The following is a 19708-nucleotide window of genomic DNA, read 5'->3' on the forward strand; positions in this document are numbered from 1 at the left end:
TTTCCTGCACTGACTTACTGACTTCCCCAAATAATATCCTACATTTTCCTTTCATTGCATCCATGTCTTCACCAAACAACTTGTACACATTCATTGACCAACTTCCTTAAGCAATGGTATGATACGAGTACAACAAAGATGAATAAAACAGATTACAATCTCTATATTCAAAGAATTTATAACAGTTGGAAAGATATTGATATCTACACTAATAAAAGAGAAAGATGTAAATTGACCATCCCTTCGCGATGCCCACCAGACAATCAGGAGTGAGTATGCAAATTAACCCAACAAAGATGGCGGGCCTCTGGGCAGTGTGGGAAGGTGGAAAGGCGGCTCCGGGCCTGAGCAAAGGCGGAAAGGCGGCTCTGGCCAGAGCAAAGGCAGTGCCAGCAGCCAGGGGAAGGAAGGCCTATTCTTGCACGAATCTTCGGGCGGCAGGCCTCTAGTATATATATAAAAACAATACATTTTTGCAAACTTGAAATATTACATAATAAATTTAAATGTAAAAAAAGATTTTAAATCTCTGCACTATGACTTTTGAGCCCTACCACCCCAGTCAGTCAATCTAGAAATATTTATTGAGAGTTTTCATGTGAGGCACTAGTCTAAGCAGTGAGTGAGGGATTCAGCATAAACAAAGCAAACAAAATCCCTTCTCTAGAGTATCTCTCCTAATTTTTCTTTTAAAAATTAAGGGCTTTTTCTCAGATCACAAACTCCTTGACATCTGATACCTTCTTTCGTTGACTATTATAAAACACCAGCCCTGACTTATCGAAATTCAAATTCTAAAGTTTTAATTCCAAATTTCCAAATGTCTTCACACAGTGGTTTTCACTGATGATTCAGCAACTCACCTTCCCCTCCCCCCGCCAAAAGAAAATTTTCCCAACCTCCCATAACCATCAGGGATACTACTATTCATTCCAACTTAAAACCTAAATGTCATCAAGACTCCATACTTTCTTTATTCTCTACTGAAGAAATAATTATTCCTTACTCCAGGTATTTCCTTTCATTTGAGTGAGCTCTGCTAGTTTTAGCAGCCTGGCTTCTCTCCACATGGCTCACTCACTCACGCCTCCAAGTGACTGTGAAGACTGACTAGCTGACTGACTTACCCGACTGCTGAGTTTGGTAGGAGAGAGTGAACATATGTAACCCAGACCTTACTTCTCTCCTCATCTGGGAATAAATCTAATTCTGCAGTTTAGTGTGTACCTGGAGATCAAAGTTACATTCAACATTTGTGTAACTAGTAATAAGAGCAATATCTAGGGCCCAATTTGCCTTATTTCTTTGCCTAATTTCTCAATTAAAGTGAAACTAGGTCAGGGAAGAATGTTCTATATTAGGGTAACTACAGTATTCATTTAATTTACTAAGTGATAGGATTTCCAACATTTCTGAGTTTAAGAAATTAGAATTTGCCTGTTGGAAGTGGCTCATAAAAATCATTCACCCTATTAGAACACCTAGTGGAAAAAAACAAGAAGAAACAAAGCAAAAAGTCAGGAAAGCAATGTTTCCAAAAGTAGCAGAGCTTTTAAAAACTCCCTTATGGTGACAGCATCAAAGGGCCATTTTTGCTTTTAAAAGCTATTTTTCTGGCAATAAATTTGTAGAAAACTTAATCTGCTATAGTGTTTTGACATGAATTCTGAGGCAAGCCAAGTCACTGTCTTGTTTTATAATTAGAAAGTATTTTGCAAAAATCTTTCTAAATTCATAATATTGCTTGAGAGTACTTTTAATCCCAGTTAGATAGCTTTCTTGGTTTTAGGCAGTGACAAAATCCAGGTAATTACTTGAGAACTCCAAAAGATGATTGAGGCCATTACTTCTCAAGCACTAAGGCTAGAACTACACAACCAAGATGATGAAAGAAAGGGAAGACTTTAAGACTTTAGGTATTGTCTCAGTAAAACTTGCCTGAAAAGGCTCAACAAGAAAAATTAAAACCTACAGAAAAGTTTCAAAAGTTGTACAGTGAACATCCAGTCTTCATGTAGATTGGCCCACTATTTTGCAACATATGGTTTAACTTTCTGCATAAACACATATATTACTATTATTTTGATGAAACATTTTAGAATTCATTGCAGACACAATATTCATTCTTAAATTTCAGCATGCATCTCTTAAGAATAAGGTGGAAAGGCGGCTCCACCTACCTGGCCACAATACAATCACCAAATTCTGGGTCAGAGCAAGCACTGATCCAATATTATTATAGTCTATATTCAAATTTCACCAATTTATCCCAATAATATTCTTTTTATAGCAATCTTTTAATTCCAGGATCCAATCCAGGATCATGCATTGCATCCAGTTATGTAACTATAAACAATTACATAACTAATACCCTCTAGAATTAGTATGTATGCTTACCTGTTCACATACATCATGGCACATTTGGTTATCCTTGGAATGATCACAACACAATGCACCTAGGAAGAAAAAACAAATACCCAAAGTTGCCCACTTTAAATAAACAAGATAGTTAAGCTAAATTGAATGGTTACAACAAACAATTTATTCAACAGATTATTATTATTCATTTTAATTCAACAAAACTTTACTGTGTATCTAGTAGATGCCAAGGACAATGCTCGGTTGGTTCTTGCCCTCAAAAAGCTTGTAGTCTCATAGGAGAGATTGTCATGTAATAATAGTTAATGCACTGTGTACTTTCCATGTGCCAGAATTTTACTAAGTTTGCTTTATGCATTATCTTATTCAATGCTTACAATTGCCCTATGGACTCTATTCTATTACTATACTTATAATGTAAGGTTAAATTAAAAAGAAAAAAAGAGTGAATTTTGTTTTGGACATGTTAAATTTAGGGTTCCTACAGGACATCCAGATAGAAATTCCAGTGAAGTCAGAAATCCAAGTCTGGATTGCAGGTAAAGCCAAGTCTAAAGATCCAAATTTGGAAACATCAGCATAAAGAAGGTATATGGAAATCAGTGACATTGCCTAAGGAGAGTTTCTAGTGAGAAGTGAACACAGCATCAAATTCTAAAGAACAGCAATATCTGAGACATGGAAGAAACAAAGACAGAGATTGAAATGGAATGGTCAGAAAGGTAGCAAGAAAGTGGCATCACAGAAGAGGGAGTAGCTAGTGTCATACACCAGAACAGTCAGGTTAGGTTGAAGACAAAAAAAGAAATGGGTTTACTAATTACGAGGCCACTTAGTGACCACAATGTACTTTCTGTGGACTTGGTAGAAGTGAGTGATATTAAGAAATAAACCAGAGATGAGGAAGTATTTGTTTATAGCAAATAAAGTTAGCTCTAGAGAAGTCTTGCAGTAATGGAAGGGAAACAGAGAGTGGTAGTTATAGGAGGATACAGGATCAAGGGAAGATTTTTCCAATTTTTTAGACTGGCCTTTGTCCATGGTTCTGGGGAAACTCTAAACCCCTGGAATTTCCTGAGTAATAGGAATGCCTCTGTTATGTTTATGAAGTGACCCAAGGTCTCACCTAGATATCATCAGGTACAGAAAGGTCACCCACGTGATAAGAGAGTTGCTTTGATCCTCAGGATATCACCTCGATCTCTCAACCTCCAGCAGGACAGGGGAAATGAAGATTGAGTTCAACCACATGGCCAATAATTCAATTAATCATCTATGTGACGGAATCCTAATAAAATCTCTAGATACCAAAGCTCAGTGAACCTCTCCTGGCTGGTGAAGGCACTGATGTGCCAGGAGGATGATGCACACTGATTCCATGAGGAAAGGACACAGAAGCTCTGCATTTCCTCCCAGACCTGACCATGTATGTTTCTTCTTTTGACTGGTCCTCCTGATTTGTATCCTTTATAATAAAACTGTAATCATAATTATAGTACTTCCTCAAGATCTACAAATCATTGCAGTGAATTATTCATTCTGAGGGTGTCATGGTAAATCTGGATTTATAGCCAGCTGGTCGGAAGTGTGGGTGGCTTGAGGACCCCCAAAGTGTGGCTGGTGTCTGAAGTAAGGACAGTCTTGTTAAGGCTCATGCCCTTCAACTTGTATGGTCTGTTCTAACTCTGGTGGTCAGTGCAGAATTGAATTGCTGTATACCCAGTTGCTGTATACCCAGAATATAGGATGTGGGTTATATTTGGGACTAGGGATATAATAATGAATAAATGTTATGCTCTCTGACTTCATCCAGGTTACAGTCTGATGGTGGAACAAAGTCTAGACAAGAGGAAAGGATGAAAGGGCACTCATAAATCAAGCGGGAAATTGACAGCCTACATTTTCTCAGTGAAATAGTGATTAGGTCTGAAAACAAAAAGGGTTGAGATGGGGTTGGAGGCTTGGACTGAAATTGTAGAGGTCTGGAACAGCCACTCTGAAGAACAGAGAAAGAAGGTATCCTATCTAATAAAAGAGTAATATGTAAATTAACCATCACTCTGCGACAAATATGGCGGCGCCCATAGTGGCCAGGGCGGGACACTGGTGGCGTCACCCTGGCAATGCAAGCCCAGCATCCGCGCCCCAGCCATGCGGAAGGAGGGAAGGGGCCTTGGGTCGGAGGCCAGGGTGAGGAATGCTGGCATCGTTGTAGGCTGGGCTGAGGGCACCCCGCCCCCTGTGCATGAATTTCGTGCACCAGGCCTCTAGTATAAATATGTTTCTCAAACTTGTGTTCTATTAAACACTGTTTCATGAGTTGTTATTATCTATCCCTCAAGAGAAAAAGTTCCATATACAAATAAATATGGAAATGATAAAGAGAATTCTTCACTGCAGGACTTCATGAATACTTTAAAATGCTAATATTCATTATTAATCTCCTATAAAGGGATCTAAGTAGACTGATTTCTCACAGCACAGAAAACTTTTTTGATGCCACTTATTAACATTTTCAGAGTGTCAGTTTGCCAAATATCAAATTAGAGAAAAGAAAAAATGTTGCCGCACAGCATTATGGGCCCAGAAAAATTCATAAATTGGCTATAGAGATAATCAGGAGGGGTGTGTTACTATTCTAGAGCAGTGCTTTTCAACCCTCTTCATCTAATGGCACACATAAACTAATTACTAAAATCCTGTGGCACACCAAAAATATATATATATATATATATATTGCTGATCTGAAAAAAAATGGCACAATTTTTTAAAGATTTTAAAAAATTGATTATTAGAGAGAGAGGAAGGAAGAGGGAAAGAGAACCATCAATGTGAGAGGAAAACATCAATCAGCTGCCTCCCACATGCCCCCTACCAAGAATGGAGCCCACAACTCAGATATGTGCTCTGACCAAGGAATCTAACCGGCAACCCTTCTGACAACCCTTCCGTACACAGGATAATGCCCAACCAACTGAATCACACAAGCCAGGGTGGCAAAATTTTGATTCATTCACAGCAGACAACTATTGTGTTGGCTGTTGTCATTTTTTTAATTTGACAATCTAAGGGAAGAGAGGTCAGTGCCCTGACTAAATAGTCAGGTATTGCATTTTTTAAAAAAATATATTTTTATTGATTTCAGAGAGGAAGGGAGAGGGAGAGATAGAAACATCAATGATGAGAGGGAATCATTGATTGGCTGCTTCCTACATGCTCCCCTACTGGGGATTGAGCCCATAATCCGGGCATGGGCCCTTGACCAGAATCGAACCCTGAACTCCTGGTTCACGGTCAACGCTCAACCACTGAGCCACACCGGCCAGGCAGGTATTGCATATTTTAAAAATTCTTGTGGCACGCCAGTGTGCCTGCTGTGGAACACCAAACTGAACATCAATGCTCTAGTCTAACATAAAGGTCACATGAGGGCAGAAAATCCAGCTGATCATGAGCCATGATACATAGCTCAGGATAACATATGGTCCCAATAAGCAGAGGCTTAGCAAAAAGTAAACAATCAGGCAGACAAGAGTCTGATTTGGGCCTAGGGATTTCTGAAAAAGTTTCTTAGAGGAAACGTCTAAAGAACAAAGACACAAAATGTGTTATAATTAAAACTTCAATAACAATGGAAGGTTTTATTTAAAATATAAATATAAAAAGCCTATTTTTTCCTACATAAAGGTGAAGGTGAAATTTATAGTGGAGTGACTCCCCCAAGTTAAAATTTTGAAATAACTTTTTTTCTTTTCATTAAGAAAATAAGGCCTGACCAGGTGGCTCAGTTGGTTGCAGTGTCGTCCTGTACACCAAAAGGTTTCGGGTTTGATTATCAGTTAGGACAATACCTAGGTTGCTGGTTCAGTCCCTGGTCGGGGTGTAGATGGGAAATAACTGATGAATGTTTGTCTCTCACATCCCCCCTCTTCCTCTCTCTCTAAAATCAATAAAATATTTCCTCAGGTGAGGATTTAAAAAAATGACCTATGCTCTCACTGTCCTGCTGGAACCTATGTTAACATTTTGACATATTTTCTTTTAGTCTTTCCAAATGCCTGATATTTCTGACAAAATGGGATTAAAGAGGTCAGCCTGAAGTTTTCTGGCAATAACTCCCTTCCCCCTCACAACCAAGCATTCCTCTATAATAGTACATTTCCTCCCTGGAGAAAACTGCCACCCTCCCTTGAACAGTCTAGGGAACCTATGCTCCATCACATTTTCCACACTCTATTCTTAACTTTAACCATTATTATGTTGATACACATGTTTCTTCCTCTGGGACAACAAAAAGTTTAGAATCTTTAATAATGCATATTTTTCAAGAAATAAATGTCTACAAATAGGCATCAATTCATATGTCTTCATTAAGAATGGGGAGAAGGGTTTCAAATGCAATTAATGTGGCAATTAAAGTTCTTTGTGCTTTTTAGAGCTATTAAATGGATTAATTGGGTCAGTCAACTATTATAATACAAAAAACTCTCCAAGGCAATACAAAAGACAATGAATTCCAGAAATTTGTGTTTATAATTTGATTCTAATCTAATTTCTTATTCTTTAAGAAAAACTCTTATTCTCACAAAATGGAATTGAACAAATAAAGGTAAATCAAAATAAAAATTGATATTGATATAATGAAAATAGTGTTATTCTCATTAAAGACATAAGAATGAATGTCTTATTTTGCATTCTTATTCCAAGAGTCTGTAATTATAAAATTAATAGACAAAAAACTGATACTAAAGGCCATGTATCTTGCGTTTAAGAAGGTATTAGTGTAACCCAGAACTATGCAAGCCAAATTATCCAATAATTAGAAACATCAAGGTTTGGCCGCTGGTTTGGGCCACATGTGTACTAAAGATAGGCAAGTAAGCAGGAAGCACATGCTCCAGCCACAAGGGAAAAATGCAACTTCTAAGACCAACCAGCATTTAAAAAAATAAATACACACCCTAATTTAAACTAAAATATTCATAGAATTATAGGATTTTTGAAGTTAAAAGAGAATTTGCCACAGAAGCCTCTCAAAAGCTATAATTCAATTTGGTTAATGAAAAACCATTCTTGTTTTCTTTTCTAAAGAAAATAAAGATTTTCTCTAATTAATGCCTTCCTAAAAAATTACTAAAACAGAACATATGTATCCCAAACTATTGATGGGGAAAAACTAAATCTGAGCTGATACTGGTAAAAGGTCATTCTAAATAAAAAAGACATGTTAATAAAAAATCTGTTCTTACTTTTAGTCAAATTTTTATTTCCAAAACGGTCTGGAAATGGACAATTACTTTAAAAATGTTTAAATGACAACTGCAACTTTAATTTATAAATGCATTATTGCAATTGTTGCATTTATCCCTTTAATATACGTGTGTGTGTGTATATATATATATATAGATAGATGATAGATATAGATATATAGATATATATCAACAGCCAATGAAGAACCAAACAGTAAAATGATTATCCATATACCCAACCACCTGGATTCAATATTACTAACATCTTATCATCTTGTTGTACTGCTTTACCTATCTGGACAGATATATATTTTCTATTTCTTTCTGAATCACTTGCAAGTTACAGATAACCTTCTCCATTGCTTGCCTCATATTGCACTGCTGCAAAAACCAATTACAGACAGTCCTTGGGTTACGTTGGACTCGACATGTCGTTTTATGGTTACATCGCCATCTCCCATTTATTTATAAAAAAAAAAGTTCCGTCATTTTGACGTATGTACATATGTGCTTTATGTTTTCTGTTATTTATTTACCACAAGTAAAGGTCAGGAATTGTTATCTTTCTTTTAAATTTTTTTTATTGTTTCACTTCATTACTGCTGTGTATGTGCTCCATGTGAGTGACGTAGGTGCTTATGTAGGTGGGTTCTGACTTACGGCAAAAATCGCATTACGTCGCGCTGTAGGAACAGATCTCCCACATAACCCGAGGACCTACTGTATATTCATTTAATTCTATTACCGATATGACTGCCAGATTATTATTATTTTTTTGTTAATCCTCACCTAAGGATATTTTTCCATTGATTTTTTAGGGAGAGTTGAAGAGAGAGGGAAAGACAGAGAGAAACATTGATGAGAGAAATACATCGATTGGTTGACTCCTGCATGAGCCCCAACAAGGGCCCGGCTGGGGAGGAGCCTGCAACCAAGGTACATGCCCTTGACCAGAATCAAACCCGGGACCCTTTGGTCCACAGGCCGATGCTCTATCCACTGAACCAAACCAGCTAGGGCCAGATTAATTTTTTAATAGCCCTTTCATTTTATTACTCTTCTAATCAAGAGCCTATAATGGCTTCCTGCTTTTCTAATTCTAAATTTTGCAAATCTTCTAACCTTTCCTGCCCTGACATTCTATTATTTTTTAACAAGGAAAGCCTACATTTACCTTGAACACAGCTTTCTGCCTGAAATGCTCAAGTGCCCTCTCCTGCTGACCTAACTTAGCGAGCCTTTCTTTCCAACAAATCCAAGCCATGTTGGGGTTTTTTTTGCTTGTTTTTTTTCTTGGCTATTTAAAGCCCTACTATTCTAGTCAGGACTAGAAACTTTAACTTAACTCTTCTCTCATCATTTCATGTTTGTACTTATGGTATCCCCAGACTGGCTGTAAACTTGTACCCATTTAGCACAGTGCTCAGCTCAAAAATTTGTATTCATTGGTTACTGAGTAATACTTTTCTACTTATAAAATGCCTTTGTATTAGGAATAAAAATACAAAAAGTTGTATTTCTCTCACTGTACCACTTCAGTACCACATTTCATATGGTCACCAACCCATAATTTAACAAACATCTTATGAGTTTGGCCTAGGTCAAAAGATAAATTGATCCCAATCATATACTTAGGCACAGAGGTATGCAACCAGTTGGTGGTGGGCTCTGCAGCTATAAGGTCAAGGAGAGATGGGTGGGAAAAATTGAAGTTTCATGGTGGTGCAGTTAAAAGAGGAAGCTGGTTGGTGGAGAGTAGGGAATATAAGAGATGCATGAGACAGAACCAATCAGAGGTACAGAGAGACTGTCTCCAAAAGGAGTCTTGACTCCTGGCAGTCTTCTAGTTTCCAAAATAGTCTCTGAGGTTGTTTTGTGCTGAATTTCCTACCCTTGGATTTCTATGTGCTCCCCTCTTAGGGGCCACATAACTAACCCCCTAATCCTGAGCCGCCTTGGTTTCTGTTCCTAAGGACAGCACCTTCATGTCTTCAGATCTTGGTTCTGAACTTTACCTTCTAAAAGAGGCCTCTCATCACCACTATGTAAAGAACCACTCTCCCTCTACTCACAGAATTCTCTATGTTATCGTCTGGTTTCCTTCATAGCATCCTTATCACTACTAGAAATCATCTTATTTATCTGTTTATTGTCTATCTCTCCGCTCCTAGAATGTAAACTCCTCAAGAACATCAACCCCACACCTAGAAGAGTACCTGACATATAGTGAGCAGTAAGCACTCAATAAATAAATATATTTTATATAAACACCTGTAGTATCTGTTTTGCTCTTTTAAAACCCACATTTTTTATATATAAAAAAACACCTCTTGATATTATTCTACTTTTTTCCATAAGTGGCACATGGTGGAAAGTATGATTAATGAAAGGTTGCTTAAATCTATGGATATAAGACAGGAACTTTTAGCAGTATACCAGAATAAACTGTCATATCTGGTCTATCACCAACTCTAGCTCTTTCTGCAGTGTGTGGGCCAAGATACTTCTTTGGGAAAAAAAATCTGCTTCTTATTACTTTCCTCCAGATAGGCGTTTGCTTTTTCTAACTTAAAATTTATTACATTCTTTTTCAGGATTCTGGATTGACTATTATATAATTCCTCAAATGTCAACTTATTGAAACCTAGCCCGTAATTTTACTCTTTGCCTCTTTTGTTCTCTAACAAAACATCTTAAATAGAAACAGAGCTATTATCAGGCGCATGACAGATCCACTGTATTTTAAGGTCCCATCCCATCCTTCAAAGGGAACACTAGAAGTGTGTGTTGGGGTGCAGGGGGCGGGGGGAGGACAGGGGTGGAAGGAAAGTGCACTGGAATAGGAAGTGTGGCATTACTCCAATGTAGAGGGTGTGGCCAAACTTCCCAAGAGATGATAATCATTGAGCAAGTAATATCACTCTCTCACCTCCACACCCTCCCCAGAATAGGAATGAAAATCTGTGTCAGAACAGATAAGACTTGTAAAATCTTATACCAGAGTAAACAGGCGTATCCAATCTTGAACGGGGAAAGAGCAGGAATACAAGCTCAGCCTTCACTGAAATACAATTTAATACTGTGTTCTCAACTTTTGCTTAGGATTGAAGAACATTTTCCACACTTTCTGCAGATACACAGAGGAAGCTTTTGTCCATTGTAGTACTCAATGGCCTTTATGTAAAGAAACAGGTAATAAATGTTTCCTAGAATTTAGTACAAGGGACAAATCTCACATTTAGATCAAACTGAAATTTTTCTTTTTAATCAAACAATGCAAACTCTATGCTGTCATGGACTTTTAGAGCTGGAAGGGCCTTTAGAAATCATCTACCCCAGGTGCTAGGAAGGGAAAAGAGTTCTAGAAGCAAACGAGTTTTTATATTTCTACTAGAGGCCCGGTGCACGAAATTCATGCACTGTGTGTGTGTGTGTGGGGGGGGGGGGGGGGGGGGGTCCCTCATCCCGGCCTGCGCCCTCTCGCAGTCCGGGATCCCTCTTGCAGTCTTGGACCCCTCGGTCCTTATTGCCCACCTGCTCGCTGCTCCTAGCGCTGCCAGGGAGATGGGAGACACTCCCGCCGCCACCACCACTGCCAACCGGCTCGCCAGCTGTGAGCTTGGCTTCTGGCTGAGCGGCACTCCACCTGTGGGAGCTCACTGACCACCAGGGGGCAGCTCCTGCATTGAGCGTCTGCCCCCTGGTGGTTAGTGCGCATCATAGCGACCAGTCCTTCTGCCGGTTGTTCCGCTGTTCGGTCGATTTGCATATTAGGGTTTTATTATATAGGAGGATAATAATTTTATTGATATAAATCATGATAAATTGATTAAACAAGGCCATTAGACTGAGGTGGCTTTACTGCTTTCCTTAGTAGCCTACCTAAGCAATCCAAAACCTAACCTTATAATACCTTAAGGCTAAGGAATTGAAACCTAAGGACAATCAATCACAAACAGCCACCTAGGCTTTCCTGAATAAGATATCCACTTAAACTATCGCCAAACAAATAATTTCTCTGCTTTGCTTCCACCTCTTCTCAATGAAAGTCTTTCCCCTGAACTCCTGTCATGTCCTGTTTGGTGCTGCCCATTTGAATCATTTGTTGCTCAAATGAACTCTTAAATTTTTAATGTCTCACTTCATATATTAACAATCACATAACACAAAATCCTCCTTTTACAATTAAGTTGTTTTTAGTATATTCATGGAGTTGTGCAACTATCACCACAATCTAACTTTAGAACACTTTCATCACCCTAAAGAAAACCCCATATTCATTAGCACTCATTTCCCCATTCCCCCAGCAAACAAGTTTCTTTACCACAGGAATCCCTGGACCCTTTCAAGGGATTCTAACAAGATTTTTGAATTTATAAGAAAGGGGGTACAATGTGCAGTGTTTCCCAAACTCATTTAATAGCTAACATCTCAGTGCTTACTATGTGCTATTCTAAATGCTTTTCATGTATTACCTCAATTCCCACACCAAAATATATTATATATGGATATATATCCTATATAATAAAGAGATAATATGCTAATTAGACCACACAATGGAATGACCTTCCGGAACGACCTACCAGAATGACCAGTGGACAGGGCCACAGGGCGGCGGGGCTGTGAGGGCTGAGCCCCTTGCATGAATTTCATGCATTGGGCCTCTAGTATATATATAATAAATGTGGATATTAAAGCACAAAAAGACTGAGGCTAAGTAACCTGTTCAAGTATTCTTAACTACTCCACTCTACTACTCTACAATCAACCACAGAACCAACTAGTTGTGAGATGAGAATGAACCATGGGCCATAACTTTGGAAATGCTTTAGTTCAGTATCTTTAACTTAATGAGACAAATGAGGCCCGGAAAGGTAAGCTGATTTAGCAAGAACACAAAGCATTCTCTCTCTCTCTCTCTTTCTCATTTGATTTCCATCTAATTGACAGCTAAAGTTAGAACCCAATGCAATGAACTAATCCCAGGTTCCTGACTTAATTCTCTCCCTTCTTTAAAGACTTTCTTGCCTAAAAAAAAAACAACACAACAACAAAACCACAACCCCTCAAAGCTTTAACACTGTAAGCTGTCGGGGCTGGTGTTGCTTTCCCGGTGCAAGCTCTCGCGGTCAGCAATGCACCGCTCCATCACTTTTGAGCGTACAGTGCCTCGTTGGAGGATCGGTCAGTTTTCCTCCACCCGAGGCGGAGGTCAGCTCCCTCCCCCTGCGCACCCACAGCCCTTCATCTGCTCTGGACACTCCTGCCTTGCATTCCACAGCTTGTGTCCTGCTGTATGCACCCCACTTTCTAGCCAGGGAACTACTGGAGGGCAGGCAGGTGTTCGCATCAACTCCTAAAGCCCAGCAAAGGAGGCGCAGTAAGCCCTGACCACCTTCCTCCCCACTTCTGGTTTAATTCCTCCGGAGCAGGAACCGAAAGGAACCGAAGTCCAAAACTCTGCTCCAGCCCGCCAGCCCCCAGAGAGCGAGGCTGGCTGATGGTTTGGCGTTTCCAGTCGGAGCCCGGCGCCGGCTCGGACCCGGCGCCCGCAGCGCCATCGGGTCAGAAGGCTTGGCCCCTTCTCCTCTGGGACTTGGGCCCGTCCACGCTCGCCGCCCGAGGTCTGCCTTTCGGAACCCGGCGAGGGTCCAGTCACAATAACGGGTCAGGGCGGCGGTGGGCTGGCTGCACCTCCCAAACCCGTCCAACCCTCGCGACGATCCGCGGCGAAGGCATTTCACGCTTTCGGGACAGACCCCCGAGTCTGGTGAGGAGATAAGGGACGAACTGGGATCCCCGGTCCGGTGGGTGACAGAGCAAGGCCTCGAACCTGGGTCCCTGCTCCCGGCTCAGCAGACCTTTGGGGCGGGGAGAGCGAGGGTGGAGCGGGGTCCGTGCTCGTCCCGCCTCGGCACCCCTCCCCGCCCGCTGGGACCTCCGGCCCTGGGTCACCGGACGCGGCCGGGTCTGGGGGTCGCGCGCCCCCCCTCCCAGCCCCGCGCCATCTTGGAGCGCTGAGGCGGCCGCCCCGGCCCGCCCCGAACCGCCGCTCCAGCAGTCACTCACCCGCACTGCCCGGGGCCAGGCCCCCTGCCACCTCCGCGACCCCCGCCACGGCCAGGAGAAGCGGCAGGGCAGCGAGCGGAGAAGGCCGGACGGTCGCCATGTCCCGGCCCGGAGGTCCGCAGCCGCGGGATGCTCGGACCCAGCCGGCCGCCGCCGCCGCTGCTCGCGGAGGCCCCGCCCCGGCGCCCTGGGCCTTTGCTGATTGGCTGTGGCGTGACCAAGCCCCGCCCCTCGGTCTGAAGGCGTTTCCAAAACCTGCGGGGGGCGGAACGTGCCCGCGACCCCGGCTCTTTGTTACGGCCCAGCTGGGAGTCGGCTTCCGCAGCGGAGACCCCCTGCTGCACCCTCCCCGGGGGAGTCAGAGGATGTCGGAGCTGGAGGCCCTTGGGACACCTCGGCCGCCTCCCGGGGTTTGCAGATAAGGTCACGGAGGCTCAGAGAGGGGACCGACCTGCCCGAGATCACACCGCAAGCCCTTTTATGAGAACCAAAGCCTGAGAACTAAGACGAAGTCCAAGGCTGAGCCAGAGTAACTTATCCTTCTCGCGGACCCTCCATAATCTCTCTCTTTTTTAATAAATGTATTTTATTGATTTTTTAGAGAGAGGAAGGGAGAGAGATAGAGAGTTAGAAACATCGATTCAGCTGTCTCCTGCACACTCCCTACTGGGGATGTGCCCGCAACCAAGGTGCATGCCCTTGGCCTGAATCGAACCTGGGACCCTTCCGTCTGCAGGCCGACGCTCTATCCACTGAGCCAAACTGGTTAGGACCCTCCATAATCTCTTGATATCCTTTCTGCTCAGACACTGCCTCGCACTCAAAGAAGGCGTGTCACCCAGGACAGCTCGGCCTCCCCTACCGTCTGAGGTTCTCTGCCGCAGACACGGCCCCGTGACAAGGGCCCAAGGCACAGACTCACCCCCAAAGTTCTTTGACACGTGTGGCTTCCATGTGTCATTGATGCCTCATCCTATCAGGAAAATGTTGGGGGAGGAATGCTTGTGTATCTAGATATGGAGAGCCTCGAATGTCAGGTTTAGACTTTAAGACACAGTTTGGAGGTGGGTCCCCACTTCACCCCTCACCTCTCCTTCCCCACAGTTACTGGTGGGGGAATGTTTGAAAGGGTACAGTGGCTAGCAAAGCACTCACTCTCTCGCTCTGGGTCTTCCTCTCTCAGTTCCCGAGTTAATACCTTTTCCCTCTCCCTTCCCTTAAAAACAACAACAACAAAACATAACCAGACTTAAACATTTTAAATCCTTTAATATCGTTAAATATGCAGTGTTTACATTTCCCTTATTGTCTCATAATCTCCTTCCCCAGTTTTTCAAATTCCAAACAAAGCCCATATATTGAAGTTGGTTTGTATGTCTTTAGGTCTCTTTATACCGATGGTCTCGCTCTCCACGTTTACAAAAGGACAACATGAATAAATTATGATAATCTTCCTAAAGCATCTGCTCTGATGGCAACTCTCTTGCTTCAAACTCTCTGAGAGGCCACCTTTTTTCTTACAGGATAGAATGATGTACGGTTATTGAACGTGGTGCCAGAGGTTCTTAGCAATTGGACCCTGAAACAGCATTTTCCACTTCATCTTCACACCCTCCCTGTACCCCTGCCATCGTCCTCTCAGAACCTCCTATCTTGTTCCGGACCTCTTCATTGCTTTCACCCCTTTCACAACATGTATCTCCTCTGCCCAGAATTCCCCAATTCTTGTGGTAACCTGGCTCAGCTGACGGAACTAAGATGGTTGCTCTGGGCCCAACTGGGCCCTAGAACAGTGGTTCTCAACCTTGGCTGCACATTAGGATCGCCTGGGAATCTTTTTAAAATCCTGATTTCTGGGCCTCATCCTCCGGAAATTCTGTTTCTTTGTTAGTAATGTTGTGGCCCCACCCCATAACAAAGAAACAGAATTTCCGGAGGATGAGGACCAGAAATCAGGATTTTAAAAAGATTCCCAGGCGATCCTAATGTGCAGCCAAGGTTGAGAACCACTGCCCTAGGAGGACCTGAGCAGAAAGAGGACTCCTGTAAAATGACTGACACATCTTGCTTTCCCTTGAACTGTCCTGGTTTTAAAACTGCAAGTCCTATGTCCCAGGAACTTCATGAGTCCCAGGCAAAATGGGACAGTTGGTCTCCTTACTCCTGTGCACCTCAGAAAATGTCATAAGGGAAGCCTATAAGGGGGTTTCCATATAGAAAAATGGGGTCATATAGGTCATTGATACCACTCCCAAGGTAATTCAATAGGTGGACTGATTGCTATAAGCCGTGGAGATGGGTCATTCGACCATCACTTCCTGTGTTAGTTTCCTAGGCTGCCGGGACAACGTGACACAATCTGGGTGGCTTAAACAACAGAAATTAATGTCTCAAAGTTCTTGAAATGTATGTCTCTAAGTTCTTGAAACCAGAAGTCAGAGATCAAAGTGTTGGCAGGGTCGGTTCCTTTGAGAGCTGTGAGGAAATATCTGATTCATGCCTCTCCTAGCTTCATTGGTTGCTGGCAGTCTTTGGCATTCCTTGACTTGTGGATGCATCATCTTGGTCTCTGCCTTCATGTTCATGTGGGATCCTCTCGTGCGTACGTGTCCGTCCACATTTCTGCTTTTATAAGGACACCAGTCATATTGACTTAGGGGGCCCACCCTGCTCCAGTATGACTCATCTTAACTAAATACATCTGCGATAATCCCTATTTCTAAATAGGGTCACGTTCTGAGGAACTGGGGGTTGGAATTCAGCATATGAATCTGGGGAGGGCAGCACACAATTCAACTCATAGCAGTAGCAAATGAAAGACCATCCACCTACCCCCTCAGAAATCATTGACTCTGAAGGAGAGGCTGAAGAAGGAAGAAAAGGATACAGGATTGGCCAGCTGCTGTTCAAAGATTCTAAGTTCCCCAGGAACAGTAGTTGAGCTCACCTCGGTTGACTCACAGACGTGATACCTGAAGTCGTATGCACAAAGAGAATGCTTGAATACTTGGAAATCTCATAGCTATAGAATCAGAAATGACTTTATTTCCAGGTAACTCTCATGAGATATGGCAGCAAAGTTGCTCTGGATGAATCAAACAATGTAGTTAAGCTGAGGGGCTCTGTTAGTAGAGACAATTTCTCTACTACCCAGGTGTGTAATTGGGGCAGACATGTCAGGAGAATGGCTAAATCTGAGTTGTGGGGACACTAAGTGGAAGCTGCTTACGATCCTCCCCCCCCAGAATGATGGCGGACCAGCTCCTGTATCCTGGGGGGAGTCAGAAAATAGGGAGACAGAGGTACTTCTTGGCCAAGCATTCTGTGGTTCAATACCTGCATCATTAACCCTCCTGTAAAGGGAGCCAATAAGCAGATGGGACCTGGAGACTCTATTGACTATTATTGCCCATTGAGGCAAATAGTTGGACGCTGGCCTCAGGCATGGTCAATAGGCTTGAACAAATAGCACATCCATTTTAGATTATCTTGCTGTTTTGTGATGAAGCCAATAGCTTATTTCCAGTTTCCCGCCATTAAGACAATCAGAGCAGTTAGCTTTCCCACGAGATAGAAAGCAGCAATGTAATTTACTTGTAGTGGAAAGAGCATGGGCTTCAGAGAAACCTGAGTCCAAATTGCACTCGACACTAGTTAGCTGTGTGACCATGGGCAAAGTCTTTTGACTTCTCTTTCCTTTCCTTTTATCTTCGACTTCTTGAGAAGATTAAAAAAGACATTATAAATGTGTCTCACATTCCAGTAAAACTAAAATTTGACATACGCACAAGTTTACTCAATGTTCATGCAACTGCACAAAATTTTATATGCAACACATGGACTTTAGTAGAACAGAATTTGGCCTTTATAAACTAGCTTACACATCAAGTCACATTTATAATGTGGCATTATTATTGTGTGGCCAGTTACATGTTCACTTGTTATTGTGCAATTGGTTGTGACACCATGAGGAGAACATGCACGACGCAGATGATTCTGAGCCTCTCCCGACACTTGATTGAGAACAGTGCACATGTGTACTGCCTGGTACAATTATAAGCAAGCAGATGTGCATGGGCCTGGATTAAAGAAAAGATCGGCACAGAACTACACTTTTTCTAATCAAGGACACATTTAAAGAAGATAAAATAAATGCATGGAAAACGGCATGAAAAAATTTATTCTGAAGACTATTCAAGAGGCAGTCACTTCACCCCACCAGTGTGGCTCAGTGGTTGAGGCTGAATCTATGACCCAGGAGATCAAGGTTCCATTCCCAGGTAGGGCACATACCGGGGTTGTGGGCTCCATCCCCAGTGGAGGCAGCCAATCAATGATTCTCTCTCATCATTAATGTTTCTCTTTCTCCCTCTCCCTTCCTCTCTGAAATCAACAACAAAGAGAGAGAGAGAGAGAGAGGGCAATCACTTAAACAACACATGGTGGTAACCTCTAGAGCAGCGGTTCTCGACCTGTGGGTCGCCACCCCTTAGGTGGTCGAACGACCCTTTCACAGGGGTCACCTAAGACCATCCTGCATATCAGATACTTACATGATGATTCATAACAGCAGCAACATTACAGTTATGAAGTAGCAACGAAAATAATTTTATGGTTGGGTCACAGCACGAGGAACTGTATTTAAAGGGCCAGAAAGTTGAGAACCACTGCAGAGTGTCAAAAATTAGAACAAGTTTGTGTGTGTCTGTTGTCTTACTACATATTAAAAGCTATTTAGAATATCTATATTTAGGTTTCTCAAATCAAACACTTGAGACACCTCCATTTGGGAAGACTGAGTTTTGCTCGATCAGACTATCTTATTCAAGAGTCTTTTTTACAATGTATGCTAGAACATGTCTGTTTCAATTCTGATACCTCCTTTCGCACTCTCTTCCACAGCTGGGATAAATATGTCATTCTGTTCTTTTTTAGCTTTTTGTAATCATGATGATGTTTTATGTTTAATTCTAATTCATCTGAAATTTATGGTAACGTATGGTGTGATGTATGGATCAAAGGCAAACCTTCATTCGTTTTAATATTGTTGCTGTCCCACTATTTATTAAAAAGTGTTTTCTTCTTTGTGCTATTAATTTTGATCTGACATGTACATATTAACTTTGAATAGTTGGAATTTTCTGTTATCTTTGATACCACTGATTTTACAAAACTTAAACAATAGTGGTGTATAGTTTAGTAGTTGTTGCTTCATAGTAAGTTCAAATCTGATAGGAAGAATCTAACATTGTTACCTTCAAAAGAGCCTTGTATTGTTCAATTGTTCTTCACTAGCAATGCATGTAGTTCAGTAGGGTCTTGGGGGATTATAAACACTAAATAACTATGTTTCTAAGCCCAGGTTTCCTATTGGCCTTACCTCAGACATAGCAAAATACAAATTTTTGGGAATAAGCATATTAAAGAAGTTCTGTTTGTTACAATTTGAGAGATTCCACCATAGAAATTGAGGTCATTTTTATTGTATTTCTCCTTCTAAGCTCTGGCCAATCACTCTGCCTTACTTTATATTCACATAACACAATTTTTTTATTGACTCCATCTGTCATGTCTATAATTGTGTTTGTTCCAATTTTTTGATAACTACTACTGTAAATATGGCATTATTCCTGTTATTTTTTCTATTGATGATATGTAGAAACACAATTGATTTTCGAGAAGGTATTTCTATCTCCTTAACTTTTCTGAACTCATATTACTGCTAATAGTTTTCTGGTTAATTTTTAGAAACACAAGCATAGTGTTTTCTGCAAAATTTGACAGTATTTCTTCCTTTGCTATATGTATGCCTCTTATTTTGCATTTGAGCACATTTTTACATCTACTTGCACTTGTGCATTTTAGAGCTACTTGGATAGGAATGCATGGTTTCTAGTCTAGCATCTAAGAAGCTTGGAGTGGCCACTCTGTGTTAGCAAGTAAAAAGATGAACATGCTGGTAAAGCAACAATTCTTCTTAGAGCCATAAAAGAAGTGAGGTCAGAGGGCAA

General features: G+C 41.6%; 1 protein-coding gene across 2 annotated transcripts in view; it reads right to left on the reverse strand.

The window, feature by feature from the left end:
• The window catches only part of RECK (reversion inducing cysteine rich protein with kazal motifs), a 64210-nt gene extending 50351 nt beyond the window's left edge, over window positions 1-13859 (reverse strand). For both annotated transcript variants that reach the window (XM_014468060.2, XM_006102697.3), the window contains exons 1-2: window positions 13698-13859; window positions 2398-2456 (exon numbers count right to left, since the gene is read on the reverse strand). In XM_014468060.2, the coding sequence (XP_014323546.1) occupies window positions 2398-2456; window positions 13698-13797 (159 nt within the window). In that variant the 5' untranslated portion in view covers window positions 13798-13859. The remainder of the gene's footprint in view (window positions 1-2397; window positions 2457-13697) is intronic.
• Window positions 13860-19708: the final 5849 nt, after the last annotated feature.

The sequence above is a fragment of the Myotis lucifugus genome, unplaced genomic scaffold (assembly GCF_000147115.1).
Source record: "Myotis lucifugus unplaced genomic scaffold, Myoluc2.0 scaffold_424, whole genome shotgun sequence".
NCBI classification, from domain to species: Eukaryota; Metazoa; Chordata; class Mammalia; order Chiroptera; family Vespertilionidae; genus Myotis; species Myotis lucifugus.